This window comes from Vombatus ursinus, unplaced genomic scaffold (assembly GCF_900497805.2).
Source record: "Vombatus ursinus unplaced genomic scaffold, bare-nosed wombat genome assembly UNPS02014801.1, whole genome shotgun sequence".
Lineage (NCBI taxonomy): Eukaryota > Metazoa > Chordata > Mammalia > Diprotodontia > Vombatidae > Vombatus > Vombatus ursinus.
Genome location: NW_020954579.1, coordinates 16,567,309 through 16,585,515, shown reverse-complemented (window position 1 = coordinate 16,585,515; position 18,207 = coordinate 16,567,309). Strand labels below are relative to the sequence as shown.

Below are 18,207 nucleotides of genomic sequence, written 5' to 3'. Positions count from 1 at the left end.
ACTTATTGTATGCAAAGCTCTATGCTTAGTGTTGGGGAATATATAAAATTTAGGTGATTTTTAGTCTTTGTCTTTAAAGAGTCATCTGGCAGATGGGTTAAGAAGGAGGGGGATTGAGAAGAAACCATTAAATATGACTTTAAATAATAATTTTGGAGAAAGTAGTTTTAGTTGAATGATGAAGTTGGAAGCCAAACTGTAAGGAGCTCCTCTCATAGCTTTTCAAAGAGTTTAGCAACAAAAGAGATATGGGACAATAGTTAGCAGGGATGGATGGATCAAGTGAGGGGCTTTCAAAGATGGGGAAGACAGGAGCATGTTTGTGCACAGAAGGGAAACAGCTAATAGACAGGGAGAAATCAAAGATAAGTGAGAGAGGGAAGATGACAGACCAAGCAGTCCATGAGAGAAGGCAGGATGGGTTGGGATCACTTTTGCAAGTAGAGGGATTTGCTTTGGCAAAGGGAAGAGGCCACCTCTTCGTGTGAGACAAGGACAAAGAAGGAGAGATGGTAGAGGGCATCTGGGTGATGTGAGTTAAGGAGAAGGGGAGAAGAGAGATCTCAGTGAATGGCCTCAATTTTTTTTTTCAGTAAAATGAGGCAAGGTTCTTAGCTGAGAGGGAGGGAGAAGAGGGAACCATGGGAGATTTAAGGAGAGATTGTGGTGAGTGGGACAGTGAGTTAATTAGGAAGATGTAAAAGGATTGTCTTGAAGCAGTGAGGTTATACAACATAAATTTGTAGTGGACCCAGTAAACATGGTTTTGTGATTTTTTTTTCCTGCATCTTCATTCAGCTATACATATATTGGGAATAAAGGTAGCAGATGTTACAGTGATCTAAGACAGAGGCTTGGCAGGGCAAGATCTAGTGTATAAGGTTAAGTGAATAAGGGACTTAAGAGAAGAGGACAGTGTATAGTTGAACTTAAAATGCTAAAGCTAGCTATTGTTATTATTATTGTTTCTTCTAAATCTTTATGTCCAATCCTGACCACTCTTCAATGTTCCAGACCCACATTTCCAATCATCTATGAGACTTTTCCAATTAGATGTATGCTGTTGTTGAGTCATTTTACAGTCGTGTCCCATTCTTCGTGAACCTATTTAGGGTTTTCTTGGTAAAGATACTGGAGTGGTCTGCCATTTCCTTCTCCAGCTCATTTTACAGGTGGAGAAACTGAGGCAAACAAGGTTCATTTTACAGGTGGAGAAACTGAGGCAAACAAGGTTAAGTGACTTGTCCAGGGTCACACAGCTAGTAAGTGTCTGAGGCCAGACTGGAACTCAAGAAGATGAGTCTTCCTGACTCTAGGCCCAACACTGTATCGTCCAGACACACGCTATCAGCACCTTAAACTCTTTCTGTCCAAAATATAACTGATATAGAAGGAGTAACATCTTAACGCCCCACCTTATTCAGGTTAAGATAATTTTTCCTTAAAAGAAATTGAAACTTATCTTTTCAGTATCCCACAGACATCTGAAACTCAGCATGCCCGAAACTGACTCATTATCTTTTCCCTAGGTATTTCCCCTCTTCCTAACTTCTCCATTACTGTTGTGCTGTTACTTTTAGCCACTATCATGGAGATAGTCTACGTGTATGTGAAGAATCGCAGCGACTTTGGGAAACAATGCAACTTCAGCGACCGGCAGGCAGAGCTGAGCATCGATATCCCACCCAATCCAGAACTTATGGAACAGTTTGTCATACGGGATCCTGTGGATACAGGAAGTCAGTGTTCCTGTGACATGTCAGAGCATGAGGTAGTATCATTCCCCAGCGTGAATCAGGGGTCTACGTGAAGGCATATGATCATGATGACTTGGGGAGACAGGGAGAATGGAGAGCCAGCAAGATTGCTTCTTGTCTTCTAATTCCATGTGCCCATTCCCATAATGATTGTCTTGGAGATTTCTCCATCCCATCCACCTCTGAGGAGAGGGAGTCTTGAACTTCCCAATAGGGTTTTTGTAGAGGCAACTCGGTGCTTGTTTTTTTTTTTTTAATGATGCCTTTAAAGAAAACATAATAATAATTTCTCAGCATATTCCAATTCCCACACATTGAACCTTCCCTTAGGGTTGGGGACAGGGGCTGTACTTATAATTTCATTGGTACAGGAAAATCCCTGGTGAAGAACCTCTCTCCATCAGTGAAGATTAGCACGTTTTCTACAATTTATAATCTTAGAGAGTTGCTTAGAGTATTGAGAGGTTAAGTGATTTGCCCAGTGTCACAAAGCCAATATGTCTCAAAAGAAGGACTCAAACCCACGTCCTTCTGACTTTGAGGCCGCTTCTTTATCCACTGCTCCATACTCCAAAGAAAGCCAAGGAGGAAAACCAACCAATAAAGTAAACATGTCAGACCACCTATGCAATGTCTGCTCCAGTACTGATAGGAAGGTCTTTGTTACATTCTCTTTCCTTCAGAACCAAGAATGTTCCTTGCATTGTTAGCTGCCTTTTAATATTTTCATTGACATTATTGTTGTCATTGTGTATATTTTTCTTTTGGTTCTGCTTTTTTTGCTCCTGTGGGGGAATTCTCTTCATCTTCTGGAAGAGGCATACCCATCATCAGGGGTCCAATGACTGTGGCTCAAAGATGGGAGACCAAAACGAAAGAGATTTATTGGCCATACTAAGTAATCAGTCCTTGCTGATAACAACGGATATTTGATTATTGTAACATTTCAGGACTACTCAGAGTACTAACCAATCAGCAATATTCTGGGGATTCTTAGGATAGGAAAGTAAAGGATTTCATAGGAGAGGGAGGGATAGAGAAAGAAAGAGTCAAGTCAAGGGAGAAAAGGGGGTGGGGGTGGGTTGGAATGCAAGTGGAAGGATTTATAATTTGAAAAAGAAAACATTTCCTGTTCAAGGGCTGGAGACAAGAGAAAGAGATCAAATGCTTTTATAATTGTGAAAGCAATCCTTTCGGACAAAACAGCAGGGTCTCTTATATAAGGACAGCAAATAGTTGTTACTGCAGTGGATGAGGCCATCTGCTTTACCATGTGCTTTCATAGGAGCTGGGGACTTTTGAATATTGGGCCACCAGGTGGTTAGGGGATTTCTACATTGTTAGTTTATCAAGACGTAATGAAATTATTGTAGTTCCTAGTTTTCTCTCACATTCTGCATGATTTCATCTGTTTTCCAATGTTTTTTTTAATTTCTCATTTCTTATGGCTCAATAATATTACATTATACCATAATAACATTTTTTCACTATAGCACATACTGTAATTTGTTTCCCAGTGGGTAGACACCCCTTTGATTCTAGTTTTTCAAATGGGCTCTTACTACAGCAAAGCAATCCTTTAATTCCTCCAAATTGATTCTCTATTCATTCCCCACAGAGAAGCTCAACACTACCACATATATTTGTTACATATGGGACCTTTCTTTCTGTCTCTGACCTCCTTGGACGCACGCCCAGTATAAGGACCACTGAGTCCCAGGGAATGAACAGTTTAGTGATCTTTCTCCCATAATTCCAAGTTGTTGGTTAGAATGGTTGAATACGTTCATAGCTCCATGCAGTGTTACTGTGTCTGTCTTCCCACAGCCTTTCCAAAATTCACTACTTCCCTTTTTTGGTCTTGTTTGCCATTTTGATGGATGTGAGGCGAAACTGAAACTGAGTGTTTTGTGTTTGTTTTTTTACCTTCTGTCCTGCATTTTTTAGGTCAACACAGAAAGATTTGAGATGGAGACCCGAGGAATTAATCACTTAGAAGGGGGCTGGCCCAAAGATGTGAACCCACAAGAGTTGGAGCAGACAATCCGATTCCGGAAGAAAGTGGAAAAGGATGAGAATTATATCAATGCCATCATGCAGCTTGGTTATGTGAGGCAGCAAGTTCTTTTTTTTCTGCTCTCTACCCACCCCATCCTCCACCCAACCCTATCCCGGGAGATGGTCAGATTTAGCAGGAAAAAAGAACTCCATAATATATTTTAATGGAGGGAGCCCCGTTCCTGCAACGATGACTCTAAACCCCTCAGAGGAACTCCTTCCCTAAGGGGAGCACAATCAATCAACAAACCTAATTTGTTACGCCCCTACTGTGTGCTGGGCACTATGTTAGGGGCTAGTATACAAATATAAAAGTGATACAGTTCCTGCTCCCAAGGAGTTTACATTCTATTGAGAGAAATATAATATGTTCAAAGATAATAAATACAGGATGTACACAAAATAGATACACCAGCCAGCCATGGTGCCACATACCTATAATCCTATTTTCTGGGGAGACTGAGACTGTTGGATCTCTGGTGCTCCAGAATTCTGAGCTATAGTGGGATAAGCCAATTGGGCGTCCACACTAACTTCAGAATCAATATGGTGAGTCCCCAAGAAGTGTGCGGGGAAAGAGTTGGGTTGCCCAGACCATTGTCCAAGGTGTGGCAGAGGAGAGTAGGCCAAAGCTCTCATCTCATGCCAGTCAGTGATGGGATTTGGCTTTGAGTAACTCCTGCACTTAGCTTGAGTGAGATAGTGAGACCTAGTTTTTAAATGAGAGAGTAAGGGAAGGAATGAAGGAAGAAAAGAAGGGAAGGAGGGAAGAGGAAAGGAAGGAAAGAAAGCGAGGGAGGGGAGGAAGAAAGAAAGAAAAGAAAGAAGGAAAAAAGGAGGGAGAGAGGGAGGAAAGAAAGGGAAGGAAAGAAAGAGGGAGGGAAGGAAGCAAAGAAGGAAAGGAAGGAAGGAAGGAAAAAGAGGGAGAGAAAGAAGGAGGAAAGAAGGGAGGGAGGGAGGAAAGTGAGTGAGAGAAGGAAGGAAGGAAGGAAAGAAGGGACATCTTAATTGTCATGTAGTTACTCCAGAGCCAATCTTCAGGAGCCAGACCTAGCTCTTCTCCCTTCCTTCTCCCTTCTTTGCTCATTTCTCAGCAGCTAGAAGAGCTCCATGGTGCACTAGACAATATCCTGAATAGTTTCTGACCATCAAATCCCCACCACCACCCCAATCTGCTCTGCCCCACCCTTTACCCCTTCACTTTAGACTCTGTTCTTCAAAACCTGAGCAGTCTGAAAAGAACGACGGAAGCTGTTGTCCTCTGTGTCCCAGGTGATGGAGCACTGCATTAAACAGAACAATGCCATTGATATTTATGGGGAGTATTTTGACGAAGAGGATGAAGTAGAAGTGTCTGATGAGGTTCTTTCAGCCAAAACTATCAACGTTTTCAGGTATCCACAGCTGAGCCAGGTCTCTGCTCAAGCCTTACCTCACATCCACTCCAGGGACAAGATGCTCCAGTGAATAGGGATCCCTCACCAGTCAGTCAAAGCTTGACGTGAGACCCTTGGCAAAGAACCATGTGTCACAGGACTTAGAGCTAGGACGGACCTCAGAGTCCGGTGAGTCCAATTGCCTCATTTTACAGAGGAGGACCTTGAGGCCCAGAGAGATGAAATGATTTGCCCAGGGTCACACAGTCATTTAAATGTCCTGAGGCGGGATTTGAACTCAGGTCTTCCCAACTCCAGGTCTAGTATCCAATCTAATGTAGCAGCTAGTATAGGAAGATAACTAGAGAAAAATGATAGTTCCTATCACTAGAGAATACAGGCTAAACGGAGGAGTAGGATAAATATGCAAAGGCTTTAAGGACACAGAGAAAGAAATTTATAAGCCTCAAAGGGGAAAGAGTGCAGGGCTTGGAGTCAGAAGCCTCAAACTCAAATCCTTGCTCAATCCTTTGTCAGTTGTGCATCTGTGGTAAAGTAAGCCACAACAGCCCTCAGGACTTGGTTTCTTCCTCTGTCAGAATGAAGGCTTGGGGGCAGCTAGGTGGCGCAGTGGATACAGCACCAGCCCTGGAGACAGGAAGGACCTGAGTTCAAATCCAGCCTCAGATACTTACTAGCTGTGTGACCCTTGGCAAATTATTTAATAACCCCATTGTTTCCTTAAAAAAAAAATAAGGGGTTGTCCTAGACTGAAGTTTTTTAACTGAATCCTTTGACAGTGTGCTGAAATGCTGGTGGATCCATTCTCAGAAGGACATTCATAAATGCATTAAATACACAGAATGACAAAGGAAACCAATTGTATTGAAATACAATTATCCAAAAAAAAATTTTTTTTTAAAAACAAAGTTCGTGGGCACTATCCTTGGACTACATAAATTCAAAGGTCCCTTCTCATTCTGTGAAGTCTGCCATATTAACAGAGTGGCAGGTAAGTAATAACACAAATACTTGAGTGGGGTTGTGTACGCTTGTCTTTGAACTGATTCAGAAGTCCAGGGAAGGGTTTTTCAGATTCCTTGATATGCTGTAGTGAGCTAGGTTGGGGAGGATGTGTGGAGCTGTTGAAAGGGTGCTGGATTTGGAGCATGTGAACCTGGGTTTAAATCTTGGTTTTGTTATTTATTACATATGTGACCTTGGTCAAGTCATAGCCTTGCTTTTCTAACTGTAATAACAAAACTACAATAATAATAATAATAATAAAAGATATAGCATTTAAAAGCTTACAAAGTACTTCACAGAAATTATCTTATAACTCTGGTATTACAGGTACTATTATCCCAATTTTACATTTGAAAAAAATGTTGTTCAAAGCAGTAATCACGCAGCTAGAAAGCATTTGAGTGGCATATGAACCCAGGTCTTTGTTTTCAAGTCCCACACTCTAGTCTCTATTCCATTAGACTAGATGACCACAAGTCCAGACTCCTCATTTTAGACAAGATGTTCTTAACTTAGAGACCATAAACTTGTTTTTAAAATATCTTGATAACCATATTTTAATTTAATTAGTTTCCTTTCTGATCCTACAAATTTTATGTTGTTCATTTTAAAATATTCTTCTGAGAAAGAGTCCATAGGTTTCACCAGACAGTCCCAGGGGTCTATGATATAGAAGATTTTAGACCTCCTAGCTCTAAATCTATACTCTTATGGTAAAGATTGAGATTATAATAGAGGTATTCATGTATGTGCATATAGATGCTCAGATTTATTAAAAAATTATTGAGTACCTACTTGATAAATATTCAGGGCATTTGGCTAGGTGCTGTGGAAGATATAGAAAACATGGCTCCTGCCCTCAAATAACTTAAAGTCTTATTAGGAAATAATTGCCTGAAAAGTCTGGAGGATGGGATCCAGTAAGTACTATTGGCCTCTTGACACTTCCTAGCTGTGTGACCCTGGGCAAGTCACTTCACCCTGTTTGCCTCAGTTTCCTCGTTTGTAAAATGAGCTGGAGAAGGAAATGGCAAACCACTCCAGTATCTTTACCAAGAAAACCCCAAATGGAGTCATGAAGAGTCAAACATGACTGAAATGACTGAATAACAAGAAGTACTTATAGGAGCTCAGAGAAGGAAGAGATCACTCTGGACTCACTCCCATCTGGAAAGGATAGGAAATAGAGGACCCCTCCCCTGTGATTGAAGACTCACAAAATCTCAGAGCTCGAAGAGGCTTCAGTGGTCATCTAGTTCAACCTGTACTACCCTCGCCTCCACCCTCACACACATTCAAGAACTCCCTCTATAAAACAGTGTTTTTAAAACCATTGGCGGAGGTAGGGGGAGAAAAGAGTCAGCCTCGTCAAGTTGAATCAAGTAGCACTTATCAAGCGTGCCGGACACTCTTCCAAGTGCTGGGGATAGAAAGGAAAGGTAAAAAGCAAACATGTCCCCTGTCCCCCCCCCCCCCCCCCCCCCCCCCAAAAAAAAAAAACCCAACAATCTTTGCTTTCAAGTAGCTCACAGTCTAACGGGGAAGACAACATACAAACTACTATGTCCAAATAAGATCTATGCATGACAATTGGGAGCCATTTCAGAGGGAAGGCACTAAGACTAAAAAGGACTGGGAAAGGCTTTACGTAGAAGATGGAACTTGAAGCCAGCAGGTAGAGATTAGGATGGATAACATTCCAGACATTCCACAACCCGCCAGTGAAAGTGTCCAGAGTAAAGTCTTGTGGAAGGAGCAGCAAAGAGGCCAGTGTCACTGAATGACAGAATATGGTGGGATGGGGGGAGGCTCGGGGAGTGGAATAAGGTATAAGAAGTCTGCATAGGTAGGAAGGAACCAGATTATAAAGGGCTTGGGAAGCCAAACAGGAGACTTTATATTTGATCCTGGGTGTAATAAGGAGCCGTTGGAATTGACTGAATGGGAGGGTGGGGGTGATATGATCAGACCTGTACTTTAGGAAGATTAATTTGACAGCTGAGTAGGGGATGGTCGAGAGAAGGGAAATACTGGGGGAGGCATAGTCCAGGCATGAGGAGACGAGGGCCTGCGCCATGGTGAGTACAGTGTCAGAGGAGAGAAAGGAGCACGTGTGAGAAATGTTACAAAGGTAGAAATGATAGGACTTGACTACTGGCTCTATAATTGGGGAATGAGGAAAAGTGAGGCGTTGAGATTAACAGTTGGGTTATAAGCCAGAGGGTCTCATAGGGTGGTAACAATAATAAGGGAAGTTAGGAAAAAGGGGAAGGTTGGGGGAGGAAAGATAATGAAATCAGTTTCACATGGTGAATTTAAGATATCTATAGGAATCCACTTTGAGATATCTAATAAGCATGTAGAGATTCAAGACAGGAGGATGAAAAAGAGGTTATAGGATTGGGCAAATAAATCTGAGTCATCTGCATAAAGATGATCATTGAAACCATTTGGCATTGTTGTTCAGTCTTTTCAGACACGTCCAACTCTTTGCGCCTCTGCTTGGGTTTTTCTTGGCAAAGACACTGGAATTGTTTGCCATTTCCTTCTCCAGCTCATTTCACAGATGAGGAAAGTGAGGCGGATGGGGTCAAATGACTTGGCCAAAGTCACACAGCTAGTAAGTGTCTGAGGCCAGATTGGACCTCAAGAAGATGAGTCTTCCTGACTCCAGGTTGGTCATTCTATCCACTATGCCACCTTAGCTGCCACCAAAATCAAAACCACGCCTATAAATGATTTTGTTATTTTTGTGGAAGAAAAGTTTTTTATGAAGCTCTACATTCATTCCCAATCTCTTCATTGTTGGCACAGCCTTATATTTTACAGATTTTAGAAGTCTGGATCTGTTAAACCTGAGTTAATTGGTTGGAATGCCTTGTAATTGGAATCTTTAATGGAGCTGGGATTAGAAATTCGAAGGCCAGGAGACCTCTCCCTAGTCCAGTCTGCATTTTCCTAGACTCCAGATGCCAAAGCACTGAATTTAAAATTGATCATAAAAAGCACTTGGATGAAATTCAAAGTGCTCTGGAAATTCTGAATTAAAAAATTAATTACAATGGCCTTCCAACTACTTTATAGAGCTCAGTCACTACTCCCTCTAAACAACTCAATAAATTGGGAGGAATGAGCTTCCCTGTCCATTTAAAAGGAGGTTTCTGGCCCTTGGATGAGGCTGCTTGCCAACTGATTTGGTGCCTGGCACATAGGAAGCGATTTATAAATGCTTGTTGACTGACTGACTGACTGACTGCTTAAGTAATCGTGATGGCAAGAATTGACTCCATGAAGACTGGAAACATTACCTGGGTGCTAGGCATCATGACCAGTAGAAGCTCAGGCCACTTATGTTCTTACTCCTATAAAAACCTTCAATTTGGTTTAATTCTTATAATATCTTTGTGTCCCAGTGGGTTGTCTAATTAAATATCAGCACTCATAGGTGGCATAGATAGATATGGTCTGAGGTCTAGCCCACCTTGGTGGAAATGGATAGTGGTAATACTGCTAACATTAACAACAATAATAATTGCAATGTACTTTACAAATATTATCTTATTTGATCCTTGAAACAACCCTGGGAGTTAGCTGTTACTATTATCCCCATTTTATGAGCAAATTGAACCCATAAAGGGTAAGGGATTTTCTCATTCATACCCTCAGTGTCTCAAGGGTGGATTTGAACTCAGTTCTTCCTGACTCCAAGTCCAGCACTCCACACACCATATGTGTACCATTTAGCTGCCAAGAGGAGACCTAAGGGCCCTGCCTGGGTGAAAGCTGGGTTGCACATTTAACATCCCTCCCAGCCTCCCTGATGAAAAGAGTGATATAGTTTACCCCAAGAGTCTTATACTTTGCAGGATTTTTTCCCCCTCTGTTACCCTGTGGCAGAACCCAACCTTGCATGTGATTCTATTTTTCCCAAAAGGGACCCACATGAAATCAAACGTACAGCAACCCACCTGTCCTGGCACCCTGATGCAAACCGGAAGTTAGCTGTGGCATATTCCTGTCTGGATTTCCAACGGGCTGATGTAAACATGAGCTATGACTCATTCATCTGGGACCTGGGTAAGAAATGGAAAGAACACAGCAGCATCTTGCAGATTAGCTGGTGGGAGTGGGGTGGGGGCTTTGGGAGGAAGGTACCATAAAGAATTGGGCATAAAAAGTCCCTCAGTAGACCTGTAGCTGCAAAAAAATAATTCTTTTTTAAAGCTACTTTGCAGGTGATGTTACTTAGTGAGATTTTTCAAGGTATTGCTGGGTTTAGAGACTGCTAAGACACACAGAGGAAAGTCTTTCCATTCTAAATCATGGGCAGCTGGGTGGCTCAGTGGGTAGAGTGCTGCGCCTGGAGAAAGGAAAACTCATCTTCTTGAGTTCAAATCTAGCCTCAGACATTTACCAGCTGGGTGACTTTATTAACTCTGTTTGCCTCAGATTCCTCATCTTTAAAATGAGCTAGAGAAGGAAATGACAAACCACTCCACTATCTTTGCCATGAAAACCCCAAATGGGGTCACTAAGAGTCAGACCCAACAGAACACCAATAACAATTTCAACATATGAAAGGATTGCCATCTGTTACTGACAATTAGAGGAAAATCCAGATTCTAGGACTCATCATTAAAAAATTTGAAAGGTCCTGTTAGCCTCCATTAGTTGTAAAATTTTAAACTAGTGGTGCAGAACATTATATATATTGTCAAATTTTGGTGACTCAATGGGTTTTCCTGATTTTTTTCTCTTTGTTCTCTTTTTCTTATTTTTAAAGTCAAGTCAAGTCAACAAGCATTTGTTACGCGCTTATTATGTACTAGGCACGGTGCTAAGTGCTGGAGATATAAAAAAAGACAAAAACAAAAACTAAACCCAAACCAGACCCTGCTCTCAAGGAGCTCAGGTCCAACATGCAAACAATTATGTACAAACAAGATGTATACAGTATAATCTGGTGATAGCCAGCAAGAGGGAAGGCACTAGCATTAAGGGAGATTAGGAAAGGCTTCTTATAGAAGGTGAGATTTTATTTATTTTTTTTAAATTAATGTATTTTGAATTATCAACAATCACTTCCATAAGCTTTTGAGTTTTAAATTTTTTTCCCCCTTCCTCCCCAAGATGGAGCACAATCTGATATAGGCTATATATATATATACATTCTATTAAACATATTTTCACATTAGTGTTGTTGTAAGTAAGAATTAGAACCAATAGGAGGAACCACCAGAAAGAAGAAACAAAACACAACAGAAGAAAAAAAAATAGCAAATAGTATGCTTCGATCTGCATTCAAACTCCATAGTACTTTCTTTGGATGTGGATAGCATTTTCCATCATGAGGCCTTTGGAGATGTCTTAGATCCTTGTATTGCTGAGAAAGGTTAAGTCTATCAATATTAATCATCACACAATTTGGTTGTTACTGTGTACAACGTTCTCCTGGTTCTGCTCACTTCACTCAGCATCAGACAATACAAAGTGTTTCCAGGTTTTTCTGAAGTCTTCCTGCTCATCATTTCTTATGCAGAATAGTATTTCATTACATTCGTATACAACAACTTGTTCAGTCATTCCCCAATTGATGGGCATCCTCTCAATTTCCAATTCTTTGCCAAGAAGATGGGATTTTAGCTAGGACTTCAAGGAAACCAGAAAAGGCAGGAAGCAGAGATGAGGAGGAAGAGAGGACCAGGTATAATGCAGAGAGGAAAGATAGAATGTTTTGTTATTTAGTTGTTTTTCAGTCATATCTGCCTCTTTGTGACTCCATTTGGTATTTTCTTGGCAAAGATCCTAGAATGGTTTGCCGTTTCCTTCTCCAGATCGTTTTACAGATGGGGAAACTGAGGTAAGCAGGGTTAAGTGACTTGGCCAAAGTCACATAGCTATTAAGTGTCTGAGGCCAGATTTCAATCTAGGAAGATGAGTCTTTGTGACTCCAGGCCTGGCACTCTATCCACTGCGCCATCTAGCTGCCCAAGATGGATTATTATAGAGTAGCAGTTAGATAAAAGGAGTAAGATTTAAGAAGATTGGAAAGCTAGAAAGGGGCCAGGTCATGAAGGGCTTTACATGCTAAATAGGATTTTATATTTGATCCTGGAGGTAACAATTAATTTAAATAAGTTAAGACTTTCTCCCTCCTCCCCCAGTCCTTCATATTTGTATGTGTTTTTTCCCTTTTTTATAGAAAATCCAAACAAACCAGAACTCATTCTGAAGCCATCTTCTCCCCTGGTGACCTTGGAGTACAACCCCAAAGATTCACATGTCCTCATTGGAGGCTGCTACAATGGGCAGATTGGTAAGGAGAGACCCAATGACTGTCCATTTCTCTTCTAGCACTTGCCTGGGCCGGAGCCTCCTCCACCTCAAGTCAAAACTTAAATGCCAGTTTGGGCTCCAGGTTTATTAGTAGCAAAGAAAACCTGGAGGCTGGGAGTTTCCACAGCTTGGAAGCAGACACTTAGATGAATAAGGTCAATGATTCATAAGGTGTCTCCACTAACCTCAGGTTGCTGTGGTTCAGTCATGTCTGACTCTTTGTGATCCCATTTTGAGGTTTTCTTGGCAAAGATACTGGAGTGGTTTGCTATTTCTTGCTCTAGGTCAATTTACAGATGAGGAAACTGAAGCAAGGAGGAATAAGTGACTTACCCAGGATCACACAGTTAGTAAGTGTCTGAGACCAGATTAAACTCAAGAAGAGAGTCTTACTGATTCCAAGTCCAATGCTCTATCCACTGTGCCACCTACCTTCCCACTAACCTCAAGAGGTATCCCAAAATTCCCTAAGCAAAATTCATTTAAATTCACTGTATTTTTTAAAAATAGTATATAGCATGGAACACTTTCTTGGGGTGGAGGGGAGTAGGGAAATGGTTATAAAGTCCAATTTAGAGATGTAGCTATGGCAGGGCACCACATGTTAGAGGAAGCAGAAAAATATAACCCTGACTCTTTCAGCAATGTGATATAAGAAGGTTCCTTTTGGAGGGGCATGGGTCTGGTGGTGAATAGAGTTTGTATGGTTCTAGAAGGCCTCCAATTCCAGGCAAAGTTTTAAAAGGGCACTGAAATCCTATCATCCTTCCCATTCACCACCTCTATACGTGTACATTACTCTGCATAAAAACTCATTTCCCTATTAACTTTTCTCTCCCAGATCAAAAGACTGTCTAGTGGGTATGGATATATATAGAGATACGTAATACAGTATATACATACATACACATATACATACACATACATATACATACATACATAATACATATACTATGAGGTATTATTATTATTGTAACATAGACTGGGAGGATAGCCCTTGTTACACTAATATTGAAGAATTTTTCTCTCTCTAATTGGCTCGTTACTCCAACCCCAAAATGTACTTATTAGGCTTAAATGAAATTTGTGGTAAGTGGTCATACACTTTAATAGCAGCTTCAACAACACAGAAATAATCATTCAAAGGAACAGGCCATGATGGTTGCAGCTGGAGGGATTGGATTTTTCTCTCTACACACACTCTTCTTCCCCACCCATCAGAAGGTAAATGGTCAGATGGGTCCAGGAAGCTGTTGGTTTTTATTTCTTTTTCCTTCCCAGATAGTACTCCAGGCAAGTGGGTGAATAAGAATGGATGCTGTGGACTGCATTCTGGGAATCCTACCATCCCCACGTCTGCTCTTTTGGCCTGATCTGTTCTCAATTCCCCTAGTTGGTTTCCCATATTCTGTCCATGTTGCACCCTCCCCTGATCAGCACCCTGACTCTGCTCCTGTTCTCCTGACCTCTGCTGTCCTCCTCCATTGGCAAGTACCATCAAGAAAAAGGTAGCTGCTCAGTGACTACTTGCTTTACCCCACTCCCTTTTCATGTGTCCTGGCAGCATGCCTGGTCCTGAGCCTGCAGGAGCCATCCCATGGATCACACACTAAGTGCCCTTGACAGCTTCCAGGGAAATGCTTGACTCCATACTGAAGAGCTCAGAGTTGTGGGATGAAGCAGCTCAGTTGACCTGCAGTTGATTGTCTCTACCCTATAGACCTCTCTCTTCCTGGCTCTTGTTTTTTCGGTTTGTTTTTTGTTTTTTGTTTGGTGAGGCAATTGGGGTTAAATGACTTGCCCAGGGTCACATAGCTAGAAGTGTCAAGTATCTGAGACCACATTTGAACTCAGGTCCTCCTGATTCCAGGGCTAGTGCTCTATCCACTGTGCAACCTAGCTGCCCCCATATATTATAATTTGAAGTCCTCCTGGTTGCCCTCCTCTGGGTACTTTCCAGTTTATCAATATCATCCTTAAAATACTTAAATCATTAGATTGTGAGGTCCTTGAAGGCAGGAGCTGTCTTTCTTTTCTTTTCTTTTTTTTTTTTTTTTGTATTTGTATCCTGAGCACTTAGCATAGAGCCTATCACACAGTAGCTGATGAATGTTTATTAACTATTGACTTAAGCATGGTGCCCAGAACTGAAAGCCACAGTCCAGATGAGGCTTAACCTGGGACTATCACCTCCCTATTCCTGGGAACCAGGTGCCCTTAATGCCTTCCAAGATTATATTAGTTTTTGGGGGGGCATGGGGGGGTGCTATCAGAGAGGCTGCCATATCACATTACTAACTCACATTGAGTTTGCAGTCTATTCTGAGCCATTTCCCACCACACCCTTTGCTTCTGGCACACTCCTGCTTTCTGGGTTCAGGTTTAGGAACTAACACTGTGTGCTCGTCCCTGTGGTACTCTCTGTAGCTTCTTAGCCCTTCCAGGTGCTCTCCCACCCTTCATAGCCATGAGTTCATATTTAACAAAGGAGTCACTGGAGTGTTTAGGCAGCAAATTCTAAGAAAACTCGGAAAATGGAGGAGGAGAATTCCAATAACTTTCCCTTCATCAAGATAGACTTCCAAGCTGTTCCTGCATCCTTTTCTATGTCCAAATGTGCCTTCCCCTTTCAGTGATGGAAATGAGTTTGCATAAATCTCATTTACCAAATAATTGGTAAGGATTTTAAAATATTAAACTGAAGTCATTCTGCCATTATTTATTCAATACCTCAAGGCTTGCTCTTTAATTACTCTCTGGCAGCTTTTCATCGCCTTTTTCAAAATGCAATTAGGCCAGACTGGGTGGGAATGAGTCTGGGTCCCTCTGCTTGGCTCAGGTTGAACCCCATCATGGGAGCTGGCAGTGAAGAGCCCAACATGGTCCAGTGAACGTCTCGCTGCCTTGTTATAGCTACCCCTACCCTGTTACGTCGGGGACTGATTTGGCCATTTGCTATGACTTATCTATTTATAAGTCTTGGTTTGTTTATTTTATTAATTGAGCTCCTCCTCCTTTCATTTTAGAGGCTATGCAAACCCATTAACTCCAGTGTTTGAGCCTCTCTGGAACAGCTCTGAACAAAAAAAGGGGAGGCCCTTGCTTTAAGTCCTGGCTGAGTGGAAAGAGGGTTGTATTTGTACTGAACGACCTGGGTTCAAATCCTTGCTCCTCAATTTAGACTATGTGTGACCTTGTTGTTATTCTGTCTTTTCAGTCGTGTCCAACTCTTCTCGAGTTCATTTGAGGTTTTCTTGGCAAAGATCCTAAAGTGGTTTGCCATCTCTTTCTCCAGCTTGTTTTATAGATGAGGAAATTGAGGCAAACAGGGTTAAGTGACTTGCCAAGGGTCACACAGCTAGTACATGTCTGAGGCAAGATTTGAACTCAAAAGATGAGTCTTCCTGACTGCAGGCCCAGTGCTCTATCTACTTCACTACCTAGCTGCTCCTAGTAATGTTGTTTAGTGATGTCCAACTCTTTGTGACCCCCTCTGGGGTTTTCTTGGCAAAGATGCTGGAGTGGTTTGCCATTTCTTCTTCTAGCTCATTTTGCAGATAAGGAAACTGAGGCAAAGAAGGTAAAGTGACTGGCCCAGGGTCACATAGCTATTAAGTGTCTGAGGTCAAATTTGAACTTGGGTCTTTCTGACCTCCATGCCCTGCATTCCATTTGCTAATAATTCATCTTTCTAGTTTTCACCCCTTATCTGTGAAATTTGGGGAAGCCTCGATGGTCCCTCCCAACTCTAAATCCTAAGAAAAAACTTAGCTATTACTATTAAAGACAAAGTGCATTTCTCCTTGGGGTAAAACTGAAAGGGAGAATAACCTAGGTAATCACTCAGTGATTATATGGAGTACAGTGAAGTGTTTCTGAAGAAGTGGCAGTGGAAGATAGGACCAGAGAGAAAGTTTAGATCAGTAAAAATCAGTATATTTGCTGGTCCTAAGCAGCAAGTTAAAGACAAAGAGATAGATGGGGCATCCTCTCACTCCTGTTGCAATTTGCACCTGGTAGAGGTGGAGGTGGGGGTAGCTAGGCAGCAAAGTGGATAGAGTGCCAGGCCTAGAGTCAGAAGACCCAAGTTCAAATCCGGCCTCAGAAACTTCCTAGCTGTGTGACCCTGGGCAAGTCACTTAATGCTTTTTGCCTCAGTTTCTTATCTGTAAAATAAGCTGGAGACAGAAATGGCAAACTACTCCAGTATCTTTGCCAAGAAAACCCCAAATGGGGTCATGAAGAGTCAAGCATGACTGAAAGGACTGAACAACAAAAGAGGTGGAGGCAGCTAGGTGGTTCAGTGGATAGAGCCCAGGACCTGGAGAAGAAAAGACCTGAGTTCAAATTTGACCTCAGACCCCTACTGGCATCTAGGAGGCATAGTGGATAGTGTTCTGGGCCTGAAGTCAGCAAGACTTATGTTGTTGGAGATCAAATGTGGCCTCAGTCACTTCCCAGCTGTGTGACCCTGGACAAAGTCATTTAAACATGCTTGCCTTTATCTACCTGAGAAGGAAGTGGCAAAAAGCCCTCCAGTATCCTTGCCAAGAAAACCCCACCGACAAAACTTCCACAACTGAAAGACTGAATAACGACAAGAGATGGGGCTTGTTTCAAACTGGACATAAAATTTGGAGTTAGGATCATTTGCACCAAGAAAAGCTTGGAGGCATTGAGCTCATTTGCACATGAAAAGGCCAAAAAAGCAATTTTGAAACCAAGCCAGACAGTAAACTTGCCCCAGGGTTTAGATCACCTGGGTACATTTCCTCCAGCCACTCATTTGCAGACCTACAGGAGAACTTTAGAGTATAAAAATCTGGAGAACCTTGAACCCCAGAGCTGCTTGGTGATTATTCGGCCTGATGGCCTGATTATGGCCTAGCCTGAAAAGATGAAGATTTGGGAAATGTACTGGAAGGTCATCATAATTTAGGGGATTCAGCTCCTAGCCAGAGAACGTTGTCCAAAAGACCTTATTTTCCATTCTGGAAGGTTGCAAGTCTCAGAGTTGAGGTTTCAAGGGAGCACATAGGGTTGCCAATACTCCTGGGCTAAGTTTATTTGCTTATTCTGAAAGGCAGCATGGTTTATTAGATAGGGTGATGAAGTGGAATCACCAAGACCTGGGTTCAATTACTAACAAGTCACCACCGGCTAGGTGACATAGTGGATAGATTGGTCCTGGAGTCATTGCCTATGTTTTCTCATCTGTAAAATGGGGATAATAGCACCTACTTTCCAGGATTGTTGTAAGGACCAAATGAGATAAAAGTTGTAAACTCTTAGTACATAATAAGCTATGTTAACTGTTCTTAGTGAGTCACTGAAATTCTTTGACCTTCACTTTCCCATCTGTAGGATGAGATGGTTGAATTCAATGGTCTCTAAAGGACCTTTCTAACTCTAAATCTGATCCAGTGAAAGAAAACAGTAATGCCACAGCAGAGCAAGCCTAGACCAGCTAGGTGTCAAGTGTCAAGTTCAGTGTTAAGACACTGAGGATTTGGAGTACCGAGAATTGTTAGTGGGCTTTGCCGTACATACTTGAAGTCTGAGGCTTTTCTTCCTGTGGATGCTATGTGTTTTTGTAGGACAGTATACACATTTGTAGGAGATTGTGCTACAGAATTATGGGAGGAGAATGTTTT

The 18,207-nt window shown here is 41.9% G+C and overlaps 1 protein-coding gene across 1 annotated transcript in view; it reads left to right on the top strand.

Moving 5' to 3' along the window:
• The window catches only part of DNAI2 (dynein axonemal intermediate chain 2), a 70,648-nt gene that overhangs the window by 9,668 nt on the left and 42,773 nt on the right, over positions 1-18,207 (top strand). The window contains exons 2-6 of the mRNA XM_027873172.1: positions 1,581-1,771; positions 3,705-3,866; positions 5,088-5,209; positions 10,152-10,294; positions 12,420-12,533. Coding sequence (XP_027728973.1) covers positions 1,589-1,771; positions 3,705-3,866; positions 5,088-5,209; positions 10,152-10,294; positions 12,420-12,533 — 724 coding nt within the window. The 5' untranslated portion in view covers positions 1,581-1,588. The remainder of the gene's footprint in view (positions 1-1,580; positions 1,772-3,704; positions 3,867-5,087; positions 5,210-10,151; positions 10,295-12,419; positions 12,534-18,207) is intronic.